Source organism: Notothenia rossii, assembly GCF_949606895.1.
Source record: "Notothenia rossii genome assembly, chromosome: 1".
In the NCBI taxonomy this organism is placed as follows: Eukaryota; Metazoa; Chordata; class Actinopteri; order Perciformes; family Nototheniidae; genus Notothenia; species Notothenia rossii.
This window is the reverse complement of record NC_136912.1, coordinates 12920017-12943179: the sequence shown is the minus strand read 5'-3', so window position 1 is coordinate 12943179 and position 23163 is coordinate 12920017. Positions and strand designations below refer to the sequence as shown.

Sequence of the window (23163 nt, the reverse complement as noted above, 5' to 3'; positions counted from 1 at the left end):
GAGGTCAAGGTCCATGTTACCTTACATACAAAGCTCAATATATCAAGAATGTGTTCTCACAAAAGTCTACGAGGATAAAATGATGGATTGATCACATTTTAGTTTGCATGTTGTAATGACGGCTGCTGTCCTTGACTAAGATTTACTTTGCAAATTAGAACCGGACTAGAATCTGCATATCATTTAAAGTTGATCAAGTCAGAAGGATTTTTTTGTACAAAATATGAATCATTGGTTTGTACGCTTTCATGGGTCAGATTAAGGCCTTTCTTATTTTTAAGTTTTTAAGATTTTGTGTAAGAACGGGATTGAAAACAAAGTTGAAGAGGAAGAGGAGAGATACTCTTCGCGGGATGTTGAGTTAGTCGCCATGTTCAGGTTCAGCACCCTCACTGATTTCATTGTATACATTTTTAATGAAGAGCTGACCTCAGCTACTCTAATAACTGCTTTCCATTCATAAATTAATCATCCCTACTTTCATTGTTTACCAGCCGGAGAATTGAATGTACCCACGTAATCCTTTTAGCGTTGTGTTTGTTGGGCCTCCAACACTGCCGGCACTTCTCTGTCAGTCACTCTTAAACTTGTGGGATGACTTCAGCTTAAAGCCTAAAGCCACAGTTTGTAGATTAAGGCTCACAGCTTCTTCCTCTCTTTAATATCTGTATTTGAACAACAGTCTGTGTCCTCCAGGTAAAGATGTCCAGACATGTTCTCGTTTGCAGTCAACTACAGAAAACTTTTTTTTTTTAATATGGAGAGGCCCTTAAAAATAATGACCACAATGTTGAAGGACATACGTTGAATCAGAGTTGAAAATAAGGAGAAGACTTGAGTCGCTCCTGCTTTTCTCAGGCTGAAGCCTCTTCCCTCCCAGCATGTGTCCCATCTCCTCTGCGTCTATAACATATCTAACTTTGGATTGATTAAAACGTCCTGCTGTGCTCCCAGCGCCACAGGACCATAAGGATGATACCCTTCACCATGCTGCAGACCTACATTGGTCTGACAGCCCTCACTTACAAGACGCTCTTTTTGTAGTTTGTGATCTTAGGTTTCTCCTTTCAACCCGTCCTCAGGCACTCAGGCAGACATTTATAGTGCAGGATATAGGTTGCTCATCTTCTAAAGGATTCAAAGGCGTACAGAAGAGGGGCAAAGAAATGAAACGATAGATTGGAAGAAAATATGGTGGCCAGATGTTGGTTGGTATTGCTGGCATGCAGCCTTTCTGTCACATGGCCAGCCCACCTGGGCCAACAGATGGGGATCTGATATGGCTAATTCATCTAACCTACAACGGTCACTAGCTCCATTAGCCTGGTCCCCAGAGCTCGGAGCAGACACTGAGAGCCCCTGAGCAGGGAGGACAGCTCAGCCGTTCCCTTGAATGTTGGCCTTTGGTAAAGCTCCTCCTAGCAAAGCGATCTGTAGATGTACGCTGAGGAGACCAGTTAGATCCTCTGTGGTTGAAGACATTTGCACAAACAGCATGTAGGTAAGAGTTTTAAAACCACTCTAGCGGCTATGGATGGTAATGTTGGTCTGTCTACTCATAGGTCTCAAAAAACAGCTGGATGGATTTTAAAGTTCTGTTTAGGCATTCGTGATCCCCAGATATTAAATAATGTCTTCAGTGATCCCATGACATTTACCCGTATACAAAGACAAGACATGTTAGTTTTTTTTTTAGTTTTTTTTATTGTTTGACGATTCTCTGTGAAATTTGCTATGACTATTTGTTCATTTATTTTTTTCTTAGGCTTTAATGATTATATAGCTTAAAGGTCCCATGTCATGCTTTTCCGGTTATTACCCGTCCCCTTGTGTGTTATGAAGGTTCTTATGCATGTAAACGGTCTGCAGAGTCACAAACCCTCAAAGTACACCCTGTAGCGAGTAAAACTCTAACACAGAAAAGACCTGTCTATGCTGCCCCAGAACGCCTCGTTGGACATTTCTCTTTTTCCATTGGTTTCTTCCTGGGTACAATGACGTGCCCATACCCAAATGGACCCATTGGTCGGAGCCACAAAACTGTGGCGCGCTTACACTGTAGGTGCGCCGCGTTTGGGGGTGCGGGTGCTAGTGGAGCCTCGTAGATGGGGGTGCTGCAGCCCCCCCCCCCCCCTTCCCGCGTCCATTCGCGATGTCTCGTACAGATCCCACGCAGCAAGCAGGAAATGAACCCAGCTCACACTGTCCGCTCCTCGCAGCAGCGAGCCGTGCAACGTCCCGCCAACATGGCACCCAGACCCCACATAGCATTCTCATCTGTTTGTCAATACTGGTGTCATTTTATGGTTGCTAACAAATGCCATGTAACACATAATCACTGATGTTCTGCTGTAACGGTGGTGGACTCATCAGAGCACAGTGGGCTCACAGGGAGGGGGGGGGGGGGGGGGCAGGAGCTCCAACGAGCCGTGTAGGACGGAGTGAATACACATACTATACAGAGATGCTGTATGAGAAACCAATGTGAGTTTGGAAAATTGCACAGTATAAATCTATTCTAGTAGACTTCAACAATGGAATGATGATCAGTAGAAATGGCCATGACATGGGACATATAAGATTGTGAAAGGGAGGGAGAGATTAAGACATGTGTTTTGTATATGGGTCTCCTGCTTTAAATATTGGAAACAATATTACGCTACACATATTGGAGGTAACTTGAGGAACCAATATAATGTTCTTTGTGACCCTCTCAACATTTCATTTCGTGCCATTTTCAGGCCACAATTTCTATTTGCCTATTTCCATGTAAGCATGATCACTGTTATCCTGCTAATATTAGCATGTACCACCACCATTGTGTACAGGTCTTACAGTGCTGCCAACTGGGCTGTTGTCTCGCAGACAAATACATGAAACCTGATCCCTGCCTGGTGCCTCTGCCTGATAAATAAAGCCTGTATTATTGGCAGAATGTGTCCCATCTGCGCCTCGAAAGAAGGCGTAAAACCCCTATGAATCTGGCCATGTGGAGCTCATGTTGTTGTCTTCCCTGTATTAAGTGGACAGATTGTATAAATTTACTGTTCGGAAATGGCATCTGTTTACATTTGCACTTAGCAGCAAATCTGAAAAGAAGATATGATTGATTTTCAGTGATGGGAAATAATAACTCTAAGCTAGCTGTCGGCTCCAGCTGAGTCATAACTTATTTCAGTTCCAGGGTAACACATTTCAGCTTGAGCGGGTCAGCACTCTCCACATTATGGAGGCGCAGTGTGTTTGTGTTCATGTTTGGTTAACCTGCCAAACGATGTTAAAAATGTGTGGCAGGTAACACATTTTCTCATCTCGAATTCTGTGTAAACATAAACCTTCTGTAGCAGCGAGGCTCTGATTGGTGCACGCTGGTGTGCAGCCTCGAGACTAATTAAAACACAGGATGGATAGGAGTGAGTACAGCTGCGTAATTTAGTTATTCTCCACACAAAGTAGAGTAAGGGCACATGTCAGATAGAAGAGTTCAGTGTTTTCATTATGCTACAATTAACCTGCATACGCAAGCATACCCACTTCTTCACCTTCATGGTGAATCAAATGCATTGATATAGTCCTTGTCAAGTCTTTACAACACGTAATAATAGGAAATAGTTGTAGAGTTTTAGTCATTTAATTCTAAATTAGTTTTAACACATCATTCAGTGTGTACAAATATTTGGTATAGAATCCTGGTATAAATGTTGCTGTCATGTATTCACTCTGTCATGATTAGCGTACTGAATTTGAGATGTTTATATATTTACCTCTAAAGTAACAGTCGTGAATATTTCTTTTTCTACCACAAGAGTAATGGGAAATTATAAAGTAAGTGTAAAAAGAGCATATATCTTTGTTTATACTTCTTCTGACGTTTGTTGAACTCTCCTCATGAACGTGTTACTCTCTCTTGGTACATCTTCCCCGGGGGGATATAATCACTTCCTCTGGTTCAAAGGAAAGTTATGATGTGTTTCCCACATCAGCAAAAAACAGATTGTCGGAAAAAAAAGAAAGAGAAAAACTGAGTGGATATAAGAGCCACGATCTTTGTGGGCAGGCAGGAGACAGAGGAGAATCAAAAGCTTTATTAACAGACAATTTAAGGAAAACTTGTCATTTAAATGTCACTTTTAGATTACTACTGTCATGTGATAAAAATATATAACATGAATAAAGCACCACAGAATCCTACGGTCCATTCAGTTGTATACTCAATAGACATGTTTCAAAAGGCCTACATAACTTATACTATATAAAAATTGAACAGTTGAGAAACGAAAGCTCATGTTATTGCATATCTACACTCTTCAATGACAATATTTCGAAGTATTTGTTTACATGCAATTTAAATTAACAACATGCCTTCTCATAGGAAATACATTACATTGCATTTAGCTGACGCTTTTATCCAAAGCAACTTACAATAAGTGCATTCGACCAGGAAGATACAAACTAGAAGAAAACAGAATCATATAAGTACATCAGGTTTCATAGAGCCAACACATTTCACGTGCTACTCAACTGGCTTTAGATAAGCCAGTCCTTTGTTAGTGTATAAGTGCTTTGTTAGTATATAAGTGCTTTGTTAGTATATTTGTGCTTAGTTAGTATATAAGTGCTTAGTTAGTATATAAGTCCTTTATCAGTATATAAGTGCTTTGTTAGTATATAAGTGCTTTGTTAGTTTATAAGTCCTTAGTTAGTATATAAGTGCTTTGTTAGTATATAAGTGCTTAGTTAGTATATAAGTGCTTTGTTAGTATATAAGTGCTTAGTTAGTATATAAGTGCTTAGTTAGTATATAAGTGCTTTGTTAGTCATGTTATTGCTCGAAATGGAGTTGAAAGAGATGAGTTTTCAGTCTGTGCGGGAAGATGTGTAAGCTATCTGCTGTCCTGATGTCAATGGGGAGCTCATTCCACCATTTTGGAACCAGGATAGTAAACCCACGTGTTTTTGCTGATGGGAACTTGCAGTGCGGGTGCAGTTTCTGCTGGTTCTCTACTTTTAAGCGTATTCCTTAGACAGGACTTTCAAAGTTATATTTCTTAAAAGAGGATTTAATTAAATGTTTGATGCCAAATTAGAGAATGAAACTTGGTTATTGGATAATGTTTTTTTGTTCTCTTTTTGGTCTTCTGTATCTGTTTCAAATAGCTTCATTTGAAATGACTTACCTTTGCTGGAAACATCAGAACACTTTTGCCTCTGTTCCTTGATTGTTCTTGAAAGCTTTTCCTCAAAGAGACTCATCAACCCTGTTTACATATTTGAAGTTTAACAGCCAAAAAAGAGAGTCGGATTGTGTGTTTGAGCTTAAATATAAACCTCAGCCGAAGAGTATTGTTTGGCAGAACATTTTAATTGGGCGTTTTGAGCAAAGTAGTACACATACACAGAGCATTAGAGAATATTATAGGCAGTTGATTAATAATGAGGTACTTTTGAGCTGCTAGTTGATCTCTTATTGATATATTTATCTGATTCACAAAGTGTGTTAAATGATCTGGCATCAAAAAGTGGGATGGTTTGTCATTGACATTTATTTTATCACATTAAAATGCTAAACAAATAACAGTTTGTTGTTAATTGTTTGAATAGTGTGTGTGTGTATATGTCACAGTTTATTTAACAATTAGGTATTTGGTAGGAAAATGGCCGGGTAAATAACACTTTTCTAATTTGGAACTTCAGCTTATTTTTCAGTATTTTAAAAGACGAACAAAAAATAGTTTTCATCAGAGTTCATGCATTATTTGCCACCATTTTATTTTGATTGTTGTGGCAATTAAGTTGTGAAAACCTCCGCAGCCTCACCATGTATAATTGAATCTGCACTGCAGCTACTTCTACAAGCTCTAATTAAAATGGATTTTAATTTGGTGCTATGTATTCCCTTTTGTGACTCATTAAATATATATGAGTTATTCAATGACATCAATGTTTCTTTTCATTGGATAATCAAAGAACATTTCATCAATCTAATCTATGATCTAATGTGTGCTAATCTGTTCCTCTGTCTTTGTGTGTATAGCACATAAACAAGGTTAGAAAGGGGAAACCATATGATGTAAGATTAAGTATAGCTGTAAGAGCTTTCTATAACGCAGACAGTTTCTTTTTGTCATCCACCATCTCAGTTATGTTTTATGACAATCTGACATATTCTCTGTTTTTTTAGGTCGTTCATTCAAGCCAAGCTGCTGCAAAGCCCAGAAATCTCTGGAGTTCATCCCAATAAACCTGCACACCCAGAGGATGAGGGTGACGTGCCCCAGAAAAACAGGTAATACAGCACTGCTTTAGACTTCTGTTATATCTATTATTACACCTAATACCAACACCTGGCAGGGCTAAGTCATATTCACACTCTTTTAGCTCTAAGCCTACTATCCGCATATCCACCTCCTTAGCTGTTACATTCTCCGTGATGTTCACCATCTTAGTGTGTCTGTCTGCTGGGGCTGAGCAGGTACTGTTCATTAGTTTAAGAGAGATTTTTATTCAAACACCGCTTTGAGAGTATTCATAACGATAATACTGGCTATAAACCCCCATTAGGCATAGGGGATCTGCAGATTTAGGCTAGCCTTTTTCGCTTTTATTTTATTATTTCAAATCTGTATTCTGTACATTGTTGTGATTATAAAAACATGAAGTAAGACTGCTTTCAAATGTTTAACAAACCTGCTGAAAAGCAACTTGGCTCAGCAGCTGTTTGACCTCAAACCTTCGAACATTGTTATTTGCATTAGATAAGGCTGCATAAAGTCCAGGAAATTAGAAAAATGTATAAATAAAAAGGGGACGGCAGAGGTCAAGAAGCCACAGGCCTTTAAGGAGAAAAACAAACTAGAGAAAAAAAAGAAAACTTGACTCATATCGGATAGAAACGGAGACAACAAAATAAGAAACAACTTACCATCCGTCACCAATAATCCAATCCATAAAAACAAAATATAATATTACATTACATGTTAGACGCTTTTATCCAAAGCAACTTACATACTGAATACTGTGGGCAATCCCCACAGGAGCAATTTGGGGTGAAGTGTCTCAGGGACACAACGACATGCTGGCTGCAATGGGGTTTGAACCTGATCACCCTGAACCCCTGATCCGATCACCAACGCACTAACCCACTGCGCCACACGCCTCCCTAATACAGGAAATAACATGTTGTGTTACATGTCAAAAAACAATGAGAGGCCATGGATGGGTTTAGATTTGTACAAAGCAAGATGGAGTTGTCTCTGTATTTGTATATGAGCGAAGGCAAGTACATTTAAAGATGTTGCTAAATAACCTTAATTTCTATAATCTGCTGTGGCTGTCACCCCCCTTTGTGATTCTCCGTCTGACTCCTCCATCTGTCAGAGATCCTCGCGGCTCTCAGACAGGGCAGTTCTAGGTCATCGCTCAGGTTGAAAGGTGAGAATTAACTTGGCCTGAGAAGATAGACAATCCACTAATTAAGCCCTTTGCGTTTTTCCTGAGAGAGACTGGGCTGCTCTGTAACTGGCAGGGCCTGTCATTGCCCTGAAACTGTCTCTGTGTATTAAGGCAACTAACTGCTACCTCTCTACCTCTGAGGGGGCTCCATTTTCATCCATACGCTCCATGATTGATGTGCAGTCGAAGACGGACAAAACCTTGACATAAACCTAGCTTCTTACACTGTAGACATCAGGGATGACAGATACAGAGTTTAAAATCAAGTTATCAAACATCCAGAATGCCGTACGCTGTCAACACAGAGAAAGAGGGGTAAGATCAAGATACAACCAGCGTTAGAGGAGTTTGTCAATTGATTGATAGACACCCTGATAATTACCCTCTTTGGGGCCATTTCACACCTTAACTCGATTCCAGACAGCGGTGCTTAAAGCTTCGTGGATGTGTGTGCACTATGTTTACTGCATTTAAACATAGATACCCTGCAGGATAACACAACTCCCATCGGCTTCAGTGTTGATTAAGACATCTAGGGGAAAGCAGGAATCTAAAGATATATAGAATCACAAAACTGAATTGTGTCACACAAATCAAGTAAATCTAAATCAGAATCAGAATACCTTTATTAGTCCCACAGAGGGGAAATGTGCAGCGTTACAGCAGGAAAGAGCCACAGACTGTTTAGTGTTGCATATCTTACATGCGTTCAAAATATTACTAAGTTATAATATAATAAACAATATGCTTAAAAAAGATAAAAAGTTACATAATTTTCAAAAATACAGATTAAAAACAAATCAAATCTTCAAATCAAATCCTGTAGCAGTTCTTAGGATTTAGCAGCCCGGTATATATTACAGTTATTAAAGATGGCATATGTATATCAAGTATATATTGCACATAGTTTGACGGTATTTAACAGCAAGTTACACAATCTACTAAACACAAGATACATACCTTGTAACAGTAACAAGGGTTTAGCAGCCAGGTATAAATGACACAGTTATTGACGGCATATAGATATTGATTTAGCGGCCAGGTATAAATCTAAAACATTTAAATATATCATCCTCAGTCCACTTAATGTTTTATTGAATGTGCTTTTTATGCATAAGCATCCCCTTCCCTTATTCTCATTCTGCACATACAAGTGAGTTACAGATGTGTATGGATTTTATGAAAAGAGACATGATGTCATACTGGAAGAGTTTTCCTTTGAATGATGACTGCATGTTCATGTCATATATGGTGGACTATCTGTCTGTTATTCATTCCCACGTTTATACTGTATATGTTTACGTTTGATCAATATAGTTATAGCGACAATAAAACAGAATGAGATGCTAGTGGTGCTGTTTGGGATGGAGATATTAAAATGGCACTGTCTTGAGATGGAGCTTCATTGAATTCATTTGTATGCTTGTAAAAGAATAGTTGCATTATTATAATTTGATGAAGTGGAAAACTGCCTTTCACCGCTGTGTAGAAGCTTTTTAAACAAAACTACAGTAATTGTAGTAGGTGCATGTTTTTTTTAAAGCAGTGCTGAGACAGAAAGACATAAGAGTATGATGGTTTGAATATCTTCGTGTTAGTTTTAGAACCATTTTTACTTTATTAAAGTTGAGACTCACAGCGTGACATAGAGGTCAAACCCATTGAATATAAGTGGAACATTCGCACTTGACCTTTGTTGCGCGTCTTTTAACCCTCGCTCTGTTCTTGCTTATTATCCTGTCTTTATCTTAAGTTTCATTTATTCGAAGAAAGTACAAATGTACCGAAAATGTATCTTTGAAATCCCCACTCAATGAGGCGCATGCAGGCAGAACTGAAGCCGTTCAGTGGGATTATCAGGCTACCTTCTAGTTTTCTTTGCTGTTAAAACCTAGTTTGATAGTGAATTGCTATGAAATTGCACATTTTCCGATTTTAAAAGGGCAAAAAAACATGGAATAAATGATTGCAATCAGTCAGGCACAGGAAATAATGAAACCCGCTTAGTAATCGTCTCAGTTTCCAACTGTAGTCAATTGCTCTATTGTTCCATTTGATTTTCTGAAGTGATGCATTTCCTTGAGTTTGACTATGTAATCCACTCAACGACGCTGAACCATTCATTCAAATTGTGTCTATTGATCATCGGCAATAAATGGAAACCGGGGGTAAAAATACACTTAGAGCTCCAAGCAGAATTCATTTGTTTTGCTGCGAAATGGCTCTCTTCTATCTCCAAAATGACAAAAATATTTCAAGCATAAAAATCTCTGCTTGGCAAAGCTGAACTGAAAGCATTGTTCAGCACTCATTTGGGTCAAAAAGGATGTTTTTTTTAATTTGTTAAAAAGGACCGTTTAATCGGTTAAGTATGAATTATAACCACTCACTGCCACAATCAATGTTCCTCTGTCTCTAACAGCTTGTTCTGTTGTTGATGTATTGAGAAAAGCGTGGTGTAGAGAGGGAAACCAGCAAATTGAGCACAAATTGGTCCCCGCGCTTGATGTTCTGAAACCAACCATTGTGTTCCAGTGTACTGCTGTGGGAGAACCAATTAAGGGGAACTTGGACATCCAGAAAACTCCGGGGGCCCAAAGTGTGGCGGACAGGGAGCCTCATGGCCGAGCGGAGGGATAATTAATGGAAGAAGCAGTGGGCAGTAGCGAAGCCCCCAGATCAGACCTCCATTCGGTCTGTTGTGGTGGTGGTGGTGGTGGTGGGGGACGGGAGGCTTTTGGCCACAATGTCTTCCCGTCACTGTGGCAACACTTGGAGCTGTGTTATGTCATTAATTTATATTTTCTGAGATTTGTCAAGCCTTGTTTTCCTTCGGTCGGAGCTGTGCACTGTTGTTTTCCCAGAGGTGTTCATTAACTGACCTGGCTTTAAAACAAACCAAAATATTCACCCCGAGAAACCCCAGTTCACCCCCCCCCCCCCCCCCCCCCCTCCCCTCCCTACTCTTTTTTGTTTCTGAGTTAATTGTCAGCTTCATCTATTACTCATTCAAAACAAGGCCTGTTGTAAGCACCTCTGTGTCCGCCTTGCAGTCTGTGAAGTGTTTATTTACTTTGTGACGGCTGTGTGCAAATTAAAATGAAGCGCTGTGACATTGCTCGTCCTTATGGTTCAACGTGGGACCAACGCTACATCAAGACATAAAGAACGCCTCAGAAATATAGTATAGAACTGTAGTTATAGAGCCATACAGACAGTCATATTTAACTTAAAAAGTGAATATCTAAAAGAAACTTTACTGGTGGTGAAAGCAGATTAATGTCATGCTTGTTATTTGTGCGTAAACATCATGTATCTGTTGGCTTCATAAGTAATGTGTAGCTTACGAATGAAACTAGACCAAGCAACTTTACCATTTCAAGTTTAAAGCTGCATAAAGCCCGGAACTGCTGCATGGCATATTTATGAATACTGGCACTATCCTCACATAATGTCACTAACTGTTGATAAAACACGTCTTGACAGGTCTCTGATGACTTTATTTTGTTGTATGCTTTTCTCAATCTCAAACCAAACAATAGATGCACAAAGGAGATCACGGTCTGTAGCAGTATCAAAATTACTCAACAGAAGTGTCTGTCTGCACTCAGAGATTAAAGGGGCCTTAATATGCTCATTTTCAGGTTCATATTTGTATTTTGCGACACATTTATGCTTTATTCTTTAAAAAGGGCTTTTTTTTTTTCCTTCTCAAATGTGTCCGTGCTATTCAGCCTCTGTCTGAGACCAGAGCCAAGTCTGCTCTGATTGGCTATCACGTACAATGTGTTGGAGCGCTAGCCAATAGAAGCGCAAGTGTTACATAGTGATGTCACTATGTTACGGAAGAAAGACCTATGAAGGCATTTCAGGCAGGGGGGAGTGTGTGGGAGAGAAACTCCCTCTGGAGAGAGTTTGGGGATTTTAGCCTTTGCAGACCATTTACAAACCTATATAACACACTGCAGAAAAGCAGTCTGTCAAGTGTTTATTTACTTTGTGACGGCTGTGTGCTAATTCAAATGAAGCGCTGTGACATTGCTCGTGCTTATGGTTCAACCATGGGTTCAACGTGGGACCAGCGCTACATCAAGACATAAAGAACGCCTCAGAAATCTTATTTTTTTCTCAAATGTGTCCTTGCTATTCAGCTTCTGTCTGAGACCAGAGCCAAGTCTGCTCTGATTGGCTCTCACGTACAATGTGTTGGAGCGCTAGCCAATAGAAGCGCAAGTGTTGCATAGTGAAGAAAGTCCAATGAACGCAGGGGGGGAGTGTGTGGGAGAGGGATTTTATTCTTTGCAGACCATTTACATTCACAATAAATGAAATAACACACTATAGGGAAAGACATTTGCAGATCATTAAATTGATTTCAGATTAACGTGCTCATAAACCTATATAACAGGAAAGGGAACCCCTAAACAAGCATCATAGGGCCTCTTTAAGATGTTCTGGTTCCCAGACCTAAAGAAACAAACACTCTGTTATACCCCCAGACATTTCACCGCTAAACTCTAACAGCAACATAAACTATAAGCAATACCATCCAACCTTGTTAAATAAATATTGCTTTTAAATAAAAAAATGTAAGGTAACTAGGCTTTGTCTTTTATTCTATGTGTATTTAATTGCCTTGTGTGTGTTTTGGACCTTTTGTTATTTCTATTTTTACTGCTGCATAACCAACTTCACTAATAATGAATAACTTCACTTGACTTATTAAAGGTATTGCTGTGTAGAGAATGTTTAGCAGAATTCAAACTTAAAGTTAAGGTGAAGTATATCTTTTATTAAAAAAACACCCTTTGATGGTGATTGATTTTTCAAATGTCGTTTTTTCTCACCTCAAGGTAATTTACTGCCCATGTTTCCTCTCACTCTTGTAAATTCAATTAACCTTATTTTCTTTCTTTACAGATGCTTTTTATGACATTGTCACCGTGGGCGCCCCTGCAGCCCATTTCCAGGGGTTCAAGTGTGGCGGTCTGCAGCGTCTCCTCAGCAGATATGAATCAGAGAAAAAGAGGTAGGAGGAAATCCCCTTAACCTGTACACCATGGTGTTTAGAGGAAGCATGGGTAATTTAATACAGTTCACATGCTGAGGTGGAAACAGGCTTTCGTGACAAAATAATTCAATTTAGGTATAATTGATAGTGGCAGACAAATTTGTCCCTGGCCTATGGACTTGATTTTTCTAAGCCCACACAGTTACTTAATGCCAAGCCATGTTCAATTGAGACTGGAACAGCTTGACTGGAGGCTACAGACATGATGGGAAAGGTGTGGTGAGTCACAAGTTCCTCTGTGCGGCTGCTTTTTATCTTCTAAGGTAAGATTGCTGCTTGGGCGGTGGTGGCGAAGTCGATAGGGGCTTGGCTTGGCAACTGGAAGGTCACTAGTTCAAGTCCCGGCAAGACCAAGTGCTACCGAGGTGTCCCTGAGCAAGGCACCGTTCCCTACACTGCTCCCCGGGCGCCGTTCAAAAATGGCAGCACACTGCTCCTAACACTAGGATGGGTCAAATGCAGAGAAACAATTTCCCCACGGGGATTAATAAAGTATATCAAAAAAAAGTTACTGTTACTAAAAAAAATATCAGATATGCAGCTGAACCAAAAACTGGTGAATCTATACAGTATATGCAAATATCACTCCGGCCTAATGTTTCACCCTTTTTCTTTTAATTGAAAAAACTGAGAGATATACTTTAATCAGACTAGATAGTGTTTTTGATATTGTATATGTTCATGTTTGGTTGTCTTTGTACCAACTGCTTGATGGAGAAAATATGTCTTGTGTGTGTTTTCATCCACTGGCCAAAAATCGCTTGCTCCACAAATGCCTACGGTTTAATAAATTGAGTGAGACCATGCTACTATGATTGTGTTATACAAACATAGACCCAAAGATAAATGTGCTGTGTGCTCACATGCAATGACAGAAAGTGCACTCTGAGAGACTCGTCCATACGACTTCCTCAGACCTGAGATCAGCAGTATCCTGTGAATGTTGCTGTCTTTGCCCTTTAGATGCAAGCGGAGCTATATGTCACTGGAGTTCAGTATGTGGTCACTTGAGTGATGCCAGAAGAAATGAAGGGTGATTTTTCCCAAAGCTCCCCATAGAGCGCAAAGTCATTACAGACTGTGCCAGATCCAATTAGTTACAGAGTTTGAAGCTCAAGAAAGAGGGGAGGAGAGGCAAGATGGAGAGGGCTGAGGTGTGGCTATGAAATGGATAAGTTGATTGGAAAATACTTTTGGGGGGGTGCTGATAATAAAAAATGAAGATATCTTTACGCTAAAGTGCACAAGTGCTGAAGATGGTCAGTTTTATCTGCTAGCATGAAATATGATAAGATTAGCACATTTTGGAGAATCCACTGAAGTGAAATCATTTTCTTTGAACGAGAGATTAGACTTCAGAAAGAATTCTCCGGGGAGACAGAGCTTTGTGTTTCGTATTTGACTTAGCTAATGACTCACTGTAGCTTAAATTTTCCAATTTTACGCCTGGCTAACTGACTGCGGCCTGCGCTGAGTCTTATCATTTGTCAGTCACCGGCAGAAATGGGGCGAAGCCTGCGAGCTAGTTCAGGCAGTCGACTCGAGCACCAATGATACATTAACACGTGACGCACCTCGTCCCTCTTACAACCAACCAAACACATTCTCCTAAACATGCCGCTCTATTTAAGCTGCCAGGTCTTCCTGCCTTTGCCTCCTTAATGCTGCTGCCACTGCTGTGTTCACTTTCTATTGCTACGTTCATGTTCCTGCTGCTGTGTTTCATGTTGCTGCTGCTTGCCTGCCCCCCCACCACCCCAGCTTCCACCCCAGCTTCCACCTGTAGGCTCGGGGGATAGTTATCTAATCATCACTCAATGTTCTTTGTAAATCTGTGGAGTGACGAGGCCCGAGCCTAGACGCCAAACTCAAACTATATGCTGCTTCTAATAAACATATTAAGAAACACGTGAGTTGTCTGACTGAACTGTTTCTCTCTGATTCTGCAGTGGCTAATGTAATAAAGGTTTGTTTACTTTCAATATGTAACATTCATTATGTCATGGTTGATTCAGTTTTAATATGCATGCACTAAATGACTTCATATTTATTCTAGAAGGACCTGATTATCGTTTTGTTCAGGTGTGTGTGTGTGTGAATGTGAAGTACTGTACTTCACATTCACACTGTGTGCACTCTGTAGACGTGTACAAGTTCGGTTGAGTCACTTGAAAGTGTAGCTTATCTGAGGTTAGAATAAATAAGATAAGATTCAACTGTAGCCTATAGTTGTTGAACATAGTACAACGAAGTGCAGTTTTCATCCAACTACAAAGTGCAAAGAGTAGATAAAGTGCATGAAGTTACAGTATATTCTCAACAAGGATACAATATCAAAGTTTTAGCCTATGTGAGATTAATCTTTCCTTTTCCATTTCTCTTTTCTTACTCATGCGTGCAGTTGCGCTCCCGCGTAGTGCGTGCGTGCGTGCGTGTGTGCGTGTGCGTGTGTGTGTGTGTGTGTGTGTGTGTGTGTGTGTGTGTGTGTGTGTGTGTGTGTGTGTGTGTGTGTGTGTGTGTGTGTGTGTGTGTGTGTGTCTTTGCCCATCTGAGGCAGCCTTTTGTAATCACATTTGATTAAAAGGGGAACAATCGGCAAGATGTGAGACTTGGCCGTTCAATGTGATATTAATTCATCAAAGAGAAGATGGAAAGGGATTGAGGGATGGGTAAAAGGAAAACCTGAGCACAGAGGTGTTACCAGGAGGGCAATAAAAGAGCTATTCATCTTTGTTCCAGAGACACTAGAAGAGCGGAAGAGGGGTTATTTCCAGATCCATTCAAAAACCTGCATTGGCCAAACTTGGCAATGACCAGAATCTGTGATGTAGCTTGTCTCTCAGGATGGGCCAAGAAAGAGCTTAATCAATAACTACACTTAGTATTCCTCCAGAAGCCTTGCTCATGTACACTCAGGGCAGGCCCATTTAGCTTTCATTAATGCAAGCAGTCCCACTTAAATGGATGTTTTAAAAGTCACTGGATTTTTATCCGTTTTTAATTGAACCCTAGATGAAGCTGTGGATTTGCTGATGTGGCTTAATCTCTCATTAACAGCTTCTTTTGAATTATTCAGATAATCTGCAACACACTTTGGTTCCAAATTGTTTCCTACCTCTACTGCTGATGTCTGCGTTATTATTGCGCATGTATCGAAGTAGGATGTAGACAGTAGTGTATTTTTAACTTCTGTGTTGTTTGTTTCAGTATATTGTCAGACAGGTGCCTGTTTGTGAGGTCAGCTGTATCTAGTTGGAGCAGAAGCTGTGCAGTAGAGCTCCTCTGTACACGTGTTGTTAAAATCTGTCCACTGTTACAGAGAGGAAGGAAGCTGTGTCGTTCCAACAGGCCTCCCGGTCAAGCAGAACTGCCGAATGACACATTTCTGGGACACAGAGAGTGGTGGAAACTGCATCGCATGTCTCTTGGGGCCAATGGTCAGATTTAATGTGACTAGCAGCATGTTGTCCAATAAAATAACTTTCTCGCAGGATTACTGTGTGTGTGTGTTTCAGACGCCGGACATTGGCAGTGTCTGGCTTCCATGCTGATGGACAGCAGCTTGTTAGTCCTCTGCCGGCTCCAGGTCTGTGAGCGCTGGTGCTGGCAGCCGCATTGAGGCTTATCTGGTCTCAAATCAGGGTTTCTTGTTTGCGACTGAACTGAGGAAAGCTTTGGTTGATACTCGGAGAACTGATGTGAGATCTGTGCCCGGCGGATGCTTCAACGACAGATGGAGTTGGCAGAAAAAATAAGCTGGTTTGAGATCAGATCATGTATCTATAGCGACTGTGTGTTTTTACTGTGGCTATGTGGTAGTGTCCCGGTGTAAGAGCCGTGATTACAGTATGCTGTCTGAATGACGAAGGAGGCTTTGGCCGTCACCTGGTGTGCTGCAGGGCTCTCTGCTGACGAAGCTGCATTTTACTCCTGCTGGCTGTCAGCAGCATACCACAAGCTCTTCATTAATTTCCTCTCCACTATTAATTAGACATGCGCGGAGATGCTGTCTTAATTAGGCCTCTGGGCCCAGCGGTTCTCTCCCTCTCATTACTGTTATAACCAATTCCCATTGATCATTTAGAAAAACTAAGAGGAAGTTCATCATGGACACACAGCTAGTTACAGTAATCCGTTAGTCTCCTTTTAATCTCAAATTCACCTGATGAACAAGTGCACCACACATGGAGAGGTCCTATTTCATGGAGGTTTTTCCTTTGTCAAACTTGAATTATAGGAGGCCACGGGACATAATTTCATGAATCAAAGTACAGGAACAAAGCGCAGTCATGTGCACTGTGCATGCATTGTGCAGAGGGATTGGCAGCACACCTTCAGTATTTTCATGGCTGGAGGCGCGTGGCACTCCCAGGGTGCACATGGAAATGAGGGGGATTAAAAAAAATCCATTATCATACACTATAAGTGAGTGTGTTGGGGTACGGCAGCAATTATTTTAAAATGTATTGCTCGCCTCACAATGACGTACAGACATCATGTAATAGATTCTGGAGGAGCTTCAGCTACAGTGAGAGGAAAGCAATGTTCTCTCACAGAAGGAAGAGAGTTGCAATTATAATGGGTTGAATTATTTGTTTTGATCATGAGAGATATCCCGCAGCATCCTCTATTGTTTGTTTCTGATACTTCACTATTTTCTTTGGAATCTAAAGTGGTTGCATTCAGTTAGCTTAAATGCACTAATAACTTCACAGCTTTCTCTACAGGGACCAAAAAGATTTTCTGGGTGGACCATTAGTTTTCCGTTTGAACTCAAAAGTGCAATAATGAGTTTTCTAACAAACCAAGGCTGTTATTAAAATGAAGATCTGGAACATGTATTGAAAGTTCGACAAAGTGTCACACAAATTAAGGACCTTTGATGAAATTCAATCCTTTATAGTTATGCAGCTAAAAGTGAAGGTATTTGTTCCTGCAGGCTGTATTGGTTGAGAGATGCTAATATAAATCTGATGTTAAAATTGACTTTCTGAAGTCTGAAATTAGTGCCATCTTCGGAATATTACTTTTGGATTTGTCTGCAGGTCAATAAAACATAACTAAAAGGGTTTGTGTGTTACCAAAATATCATAAAACCTGGGAGTACCATGCACAGTGCACTGTTTGCTATTAGCGTGCATGCAGCTGTAGGTAAAGTATGCCGGTCACTGTAAGAATAATGAGATAATGATTCGTCATATATAATTTAAAGGTGGGGTAGGTCAGTTTGAGAAACCGGCTCGAAATATACACTTTTTGTTATATTCCATGGAATGCCCTTAACATCCCGATAGCAATGAATATCTTAAGCTTTGACAAAAAATTCATAAAAAAATGTCATCTGTGGAAGCCGTAGTACTGTAAAAAGCACGACCATTCATTTTAGCCGGCCCGGCTAAAAAGATTGTATGGCTTACCTGCCTGTCAACCTTCCATCTGTGCACAAACTTATTTTGTGCTCTCATTGGTCATGTGCGCGTTCGTGTGTGAGGGGCAGATTTTTACACTATTTAAATTATACTCACAAGCCCCCGGTTGGGTGCTTCTTTGTTGGAGTTTACCCCAGTGGACGAGAGGGTCGCCTCCCTACGCCTGCGGGTTGACTCCCCCTTGACAATCGTGATACAGAGGATGCGCACCAAGCAACATCTCCAGGTGCTCTTTTGAGAACCAGGGCAAAAAAGTTATGTGCAGGGCTGCCCTGGAAAGAGTCCTGTATGGGGCTCCTGAAGGGGAGTCTTTAATCTTGCTGGGAGACTTCAACGCACATGTGGGCAATAATGGAGACACTTGGAGGGGAGTGATTGGGAGGAACGGCCCCCCTGATCTGAACCGGAGTGGTGGTTTGTTACTGGACTTCTGTGCTAGTCATGGATTGGCCATAACAAACACCATGTTCGAACATAAGGATGCTCATAAGTGTACGTGGTACTAAAGCACCCTAGGCAGAAGGTCCATGATCGATTTCGTTATCGTATCATCGGACCTGAGGCCGTATGTTTTGGATACTCGGGTGAAGTTGTCAACTGATCACCATCTGGTGGTGAGTTGGGTCGAGTGGCGGGGGAAGCCTCTAGACCAGGGCTATTCAACTACACATTCAGTTGGGCCAGATTTTATAACTACAAAATTCAGCTGGGCCAGACATTCAGCGGCCTGTAAAAAGCGGGTAGTGACACATTTTAAACCAACACATATTACTGCGATGAAAAACATGCAACTTTTATTCATTGTTCATCTAACAAAGGTAGGTCAAAAAGTGCATAAAAACACAACAAATTAGCATTCATTTAACAGAATCCAAACAATTGTTTTGAACAAGAGCAGTGATTTTTGGCTCATAGGATGTCAATGCAATCCTAAGACATTGGTGAAGAGTGCTGTCAGTCAGGGAGCAGTGAGTGCTACTTTTGATTGAGTCCATGTGTGAAAAGCTTGATTCACATGTGTATGTTGATCCAAACATACTGAGCACACAGATCGCTACTTTCTGAACGTTAGGGAACTGCTGTTTTTTGACATCACTCCAAAACTTCGCTGGCCCGTTAGTGCGCTGCATGTCAATAAGTTCCAGTGTATATTTTCCCTTGTCGATGCAGGGGACCGCTTCCTTTGCTCTGGTTGATACGTCCCCCTCTATTGCAACAGTGAAGGGGTCTCTGGCAAAGCCCATCATCACCTCTGTGGGCAGAGCAAGTCCATCCAATCAACCGGCAAAGTTCTCTTTCAACCTCGCAATGAAATCTGTCATCACATCCGTGATTTGGTGCCGGAGATGTGATGTGTTTGGGGAGCGTCGGAATGCAGCATCCGACCCGTGCTCAAGTCGGTCGCGAAAAGGTCCAGCTTGACTTGGATCTGCTCCACAAGATCAATGACCGTTTTGTCTCTGTTTATGCTTCAGAGTTGAGAGAGACATGTTTTAGAGTTGCTATCATAGGACCACCGTTACTAGCACCACTAGATGCACTTTCAAAAAACGTGCTGCGTTGTGGTTTGGTGGTTTATATGCAACGTGGAGTGTTGCGTTCATGGTCTGTACTAGTGTAGGAATTTGGCTACGGGAGGCTGGGCCACTCGGGAGTTGGTTCTGGGCCGCATCTGGCCCGCGGGCCGCCAGTTGAATAGGCCTGCTCTAGACAGACCTGGTAAGCCCAAACGTGTAGTTCGGGTGAACTGGGAACGTCTGGAGGAGGCCCAAGTTCAGGAGGCCTTCAACTCACAAGAAGCCGTCCGACTGAAGAAGGAGGCCTTCAGGGATTTGATATCCCGGGGGACTCCCGAGGCAGTTGCAAGGTACCGACAGGCCCGAAGGGCAGCAGCCTCAGCCGTGGCCGAGGCAAAGCAGCGGGTGTGAGAGAAGTTCGGAGAAGACATGGAAAAGGACTTTCGGGCGGCACCAAAGTTGTTCTGGAAAACTGTCTGACATTTCAGGAGGGGGAAGCAGGGAACCATCCAAGCTGTGTACAGTAAGGATGGGACGTTGTTGACCTCAACTGATGGAGTGTTAGGGCGTTGGAAGGAGCACTTTGAGGAACTCCTGAACCCGACAACTCCGCCCTCTATGGTAGAGGTATAGCTGGAGCATGATGGGGGATCTTCACCAATCTCCCGGGGGGAGGTCACTGAGGTAGTCAAACAACTCCACAGTGGCAAAGCCCCGGGGGTGGATTAGATCCACCCAGAAATGCTGAAGGCTCTGGGTGTTGAGGGACTGTCATGGTTGGCACGTCTCATCAACGTTGCGTGGAAGTCGGAGAGTACCGAAGGAGTGGCAGACCGGGGTGGTGGTTCCCCATTTCAAAAAGGGGGATCAGAGGGTGTGTGCCAATTACAGAGGCATCACACTACTCAGCCTCCCCGGGAAAGTTTACTCTAAGGTACTCGAAAGGAGGGTCAGGCCGATTGTCGAACCTCAGATTGAGGAGGAACAATGCGGATTCCGTCCTGGTCGTGGAACGACGGATCAGCTTTTTACTCTCGCAAGGATCCTGGAGGGGGCCTGGGAGTACGCTTATCCGGTCTACATGTGTTTTGTAGACTTGGAGAAGGTGTATGACCGGGTTCCCAGGGAGTTACTGTGGGAGGTGCTGCAGGAGTATGGGGTGAGGGGGTCTCTACTCAGGGCCATCCATTCTCTGTACTCCAAAAGCGAGAGCTGTGTCCGGGTCCTCGGCAGTAAGTCGGACCCATTTCCGGTGAGGGTTGGCCTCCGCCAAGGCTGCGCTTTGTCACCAATCCTGTTTGTAATATACATGGATAGGATTTCGAGGCATAGTCGTGGGGGAGGGGGTCTGCAGTTCGGTGGACTAAGGATTGCACCACTGCTTTTTGCAGATGATGTGGTTCTGATGGCTTCATCGGTCTGCGGCTGGGATGAGGATCAGCACCTACAAATCTGAGTCCATGGTTCTCAGCAGGAAACCGATGGACTGTCCACTCCAAGTAGGGAATGAGTCCTTACCCCAAGTGAAGGAGTTCAAGTATCTCGGGGTCTTGTTCTCGAGTGAGGGAACAATGGAGCGTGAGATGGGTCGGAGAATCGGAGCAGCGGGAGCGGTACTGCAGTCGCTTTACTGCACCGTTGTGACGAAAAGAGAGCTGAGCCAGAAGGCAAAGCTCTCTGTCTACCGCGCCATTTTCGTTCCTACCCTCACCTATGGTCATGAAGGATGGGTCATGACCGAAAGAACGAGATCGCGGGTACAAGCGGCCGAGATGGGTTTTCTCCGCAGGGTGGCTGGTGTCTCCCTTAGGGATAAGGTGAGAAGTTCGGTCATCCGGGAGGGACTCGGAGTTGAACCGCTCCTCCTTCGCGTCGAAAGGAGCCAGTTGAGGTGGTTCGGGCACCTAGTTAGGATGCCACCTGGGCGCCTCCCTAGGGAGGTGTTCCAGGCACGTCCAGCTGGGAAGACACCAAGGGGTAGACCTAGAACCAGATGGAGGGATTATATCTCTTCGCTGGCCTGGGAGCGCCTTGGGACCCCCCAGTCAGAGCTGGTTGATGTGGCCAGGGAAAAGAAAGTTTGGGTCTCTCTGCTGGAACTGCTACCCCCGTGACCCGACCACGGATAAGTGGGAGAAGATGGATCGATGGATGACTGAAATCTCCACTCATAAGTTTGCCTACATGCGAGAGTTTCTTTTATGTTTATTTCACATGCAGCATGTCAAATTGAACTAGTGCATCGTTAAGTTTAAAACACTCCAAAGACAAGTATCAGTTTGTTTTCTGAGGGAAAAGCAAGAAGAGCAGTTCTCCTGAAGCGCTCTATACTTCATATATGGAGAGGTAATGAGTCTCCTAGGTCTATAGACACACACATAAATATTCATAACTTGCTTGCAAACTTAAAACTTTACATAGTTGCAGGACAAATGGCTGACATAACATGATGAATACCAATGAACAATAATAAATGTGTGCTCCTGCTGTTTACAAGAATCTGCAGACGTATACTACTAATAGCCATCAAACCTTTTATTTTATTTTCAAAGGTTTTTCCGCTGTCTTTGTGATCATTCATCAGATAATATAGAGCTACAAGGCAAACATTATCTGTTGAAATCAAACGCTCAAAATGGTTTGATCAAATGGAAACTGCATTGATATGCTGATGCATACAAATCAAACAGTTCTGTTTTCAAACAAATGGTAAATAAACTTTTTTATTCCTTTCTTTCTGGGAGCTCCTTTGAACATGAGTAAAATATTTGTGAAAGAGGAGGCCTTTTATGAGTATATATCAATCATATGTAGGAGGCGTGTGGTGCAGTGGGTTGTGCGTTGGTGTTCGGATCAGGGGGTCACAGGTTCAAACCCCACTGCAGTCAGCATGTCGTTGTGTCCCTGAGCAAGACACTTCAAATTGCTCCTGTGGGGATTGTCCACAGTATTGAGTAGGTAATTTGCTTTGGATAAAAGCGTCTAACAAGTGACATCACCTCCTTTACAATTCAACAAAAGATACTTTTCATAAGTTTCACAAAGGTAGTATGTGTTGCTCTTGTATTGGATTATGTTCTAAAAGAAACTTTGCACACAGCACTCCCAAATTACATCAGGGATAGAAAACATTCCCAAGCCTATGGATGACAATCAGATGTTCGTATGAAACGCATCCCCTTTGGCCTCTCATCAGGTTTGCAGTCACAGATTTCTGCTGTTTTACCTTTTCATGGTTTGCCGTCTGGGTGGACCCATTTGGACTGACAGCGATGTTGATGAGACAATTAAAGCTCCTCGCTACAGCCAGCCTTAGTGAGGATCAATTCTGTCGTCTAGCATCAGGTGGGAATTCCCAACATTCATTATTGCCTGCATAGGCTCCCTAATGGGATTTGTACTTATGAGTCAACAGGGCTGTTATTGAATCTCAGTCGCTGAAGCAATTGTCCTCTTCCTACAACTTTCTCCTTTGCCTCCTTTCTGGAGTATCTGAATTGTTGCAGTCCTTCAGGATTTGGTTCTCTTTAGTTCAGTGTAATGTAACAAGACGAATGTAAGCTCACAGGGGATGAAACGGGTTTACAGAATTCACTTTGTTGCAGTAAATTATTCAATTATGGTATTCTCTGTGGCTGAAATCTGAGCATTTGAAGGTATGGTTTTAGAAGTGGGGATAACAGAAGTGTGCAAG

The 23163-nt window shown here is 42.1% G+C and overlaps 1 protein-coding gene across 6 annotated transcripts in view; it reads left to right on the top strand.

Moving 5' to 3' along the window:
- Positions 1-23163, top strand: part of inpp4b (inositol polyphosphate-4-phosphatase type II B) — a 166189-nt gene that overhangs the window by 101764 nt on the left and 41262 nt on the right. For all 6 annotated transcript variants that reach the window (XM_079678930.1, XM_079678929.1, XM_079678927.1 and 3 more), the window contains 2 exons: positions 6182-6286; positions 12373-12481. In XM_079678930.1, the coding sequence (XP_079535056.1) occupies positions 6182-6286; positions 12373-12481 (214 nt within the window). The remainder of the gene's footprint in view (positions 1-6181; positions 6287-12372; positions 12482-23163) is intronic.